The following is a 1580-nucleotide window of genomic DNA, read 5'->3' on the forward strand; positions in this document are numbered from 1 at the left end:
GCCCGGGTGGGGGGGCTCCCGCCACAGCCTGGCCAGGAGCGGGGTCACGGCGGTGGCATTCGGCAGGCTCATCCTGCACTTCAGGTGCCGCCGCGGAGAGCGAGATCCTGGGAAACTGTAGAAGAAAAGGGCAACTTGACATCAAAATGCACGCTTGGCCCAAAACCACGCACCACGCACCACGCACACAGAGGCGGCCAATTTTTAAAACCTCAGGGGCCGCCCGGCCGGCGTGGCTCAGTGGTTGAGCGTTGACCTAGGAACCAAGAGATCAGGGTCCTATTCCTGGTCAGGGCACAGGCCTGGGTTGTGGGCTCGGTCCCCAGCGTGGGGCGTGCAGGAGGCAGCCGATCCATGATTCTCTCTCATCACTGATGTTTCCATCTCCCTCTCCTTTCCTCTCTGAAATCAATTAAACACACACACACACACACACACACACAAGCTCAGGTGCCTTCCCACACGCCTCGGTCCATGCCACGTGCCACCTCCGGGTCTGCACAATGGCCTCTCTTGATTGGTCAGTTGATAAATTGATTCCCTTTTATTTCCATCCACCAGTCCCACCCGCTACCTCCACAGGCAACCGCCAGAATGAGGGCCTTTATAGACACATCGTCTGCGTGCATTTTAGCTCACATGCTAAGGACCAAATTGTGTCCCCTCCCCCAATTCATGAGTAGCCCTCCCCCCCAAAGTGACTGTCCCTGGGGAGAGGGGCGCTAGGGGGTCGTTGAGGTTAAAGGGGGCGCTCAGGGTGGGGCCTCCTCTTTACAGGAAGAGGAAGAGCGACCTGGCTCCCCCTGCCCGGCGAAGACACCGTGAGCAGGCGGCCACCTGCAGGCCAGACACCGAGCCCCACCGGGACCTTGATCTTGGACTTTCCAGCCTCAAAACCGTGAGAAAATAAACGTCTGTGCAAGTCCCAGCCTGGTGTTCTGGGCAGCAGCCTGAGCAGATAACTCATTATGTGCTGGTGTTGGGTTCCATGCCCCCGGCTTTCCTCCCTCCCTTTTCCTCCTCAGTATCGTGGCCGTCCCCCCACTCGTGTTCTGTGCGCGCCGCCTTCCTTCCCTTCCCAGAGGCATGGCACCCGTGGCGTGTGGCGTGTGGCGTGTGCCGCTGCTCCTCCGTGCTCCTCCCCTCCCTCCTCCCCTCCGTCCTCCTCTCTCCTCCCTCCCTCCTCCCCTCTATCCTCCTCTCCCCTCCCTCCCTCCTCCCCTCCATCCTCCTCTCTTCTCCCCCTCCCTGAGACGCTGCTGCACCCGCATTTGCTATCGCCTCCTCTCTCTCCCTCCAGCTCTCCCTGGTCCCTGCCCCTGCTCCTCCAGGCTCGTGCCCTGGCCATGACCCCAGTCACCTACCAAGGACTCACTCCCCTGTCGCCATCCCGGCTCCTCAGACCCCATGCCCCCTCCTGGTAGACAGAGCAGCTCGACCTCAGCTCAGAGAACTGTTATCACCGCAAATCAGTCACCTCACCCAATGCCAGTCACACCAATCCCCGCCTTCCCCAATCCCCGCCTTCCTTATCCCCTCCTCCCCCCCCCATTAGGGAGAAGCGCCCCATTTTCAGCCTG

At 60.9% G+C, this 1580-nt stretch overlaps 1 protein-coding gene across 1 annotated transcript in view; it reads right to left on the reverse strand.

Annotated features, from left to right (window-relative positions):
* The window catches only part of LOC102246906 (potassium voltage-gated channel subfamily E member 1), a 6116-nt gene that overhangs the window by 1974 nt on the left and 2562 nt on the right, over positions 1 to 1580 (reverse strand). The window contains exon 2 of the mRNA XM_005860757.2: positions 7 to 115. Coding sequence (XP_005860819.1) covers positions 7 to 72 — 66 coding nt within the window. The 5' untranslated portion in view covers positions 73 to 115. The remainder of the gene's footprint in view (positions 1 to 6; positions 116 to 1580) is intronic.

Source organism: Myotis brandtii, unplaced genomic scaffold, assembly GCF_000412655.1.
Source record: "Myotis brandtii unplaced genomic scaffold, ASM41265v1 scaffold139, whole genome shotgun sequence".
Classification (NCBI taxonomy): Eukaryota; Metazoa; Chordata; class Mammalia; order Chiroptera; family Vespertilionidae; genus Myotis; species Myotis brandtii.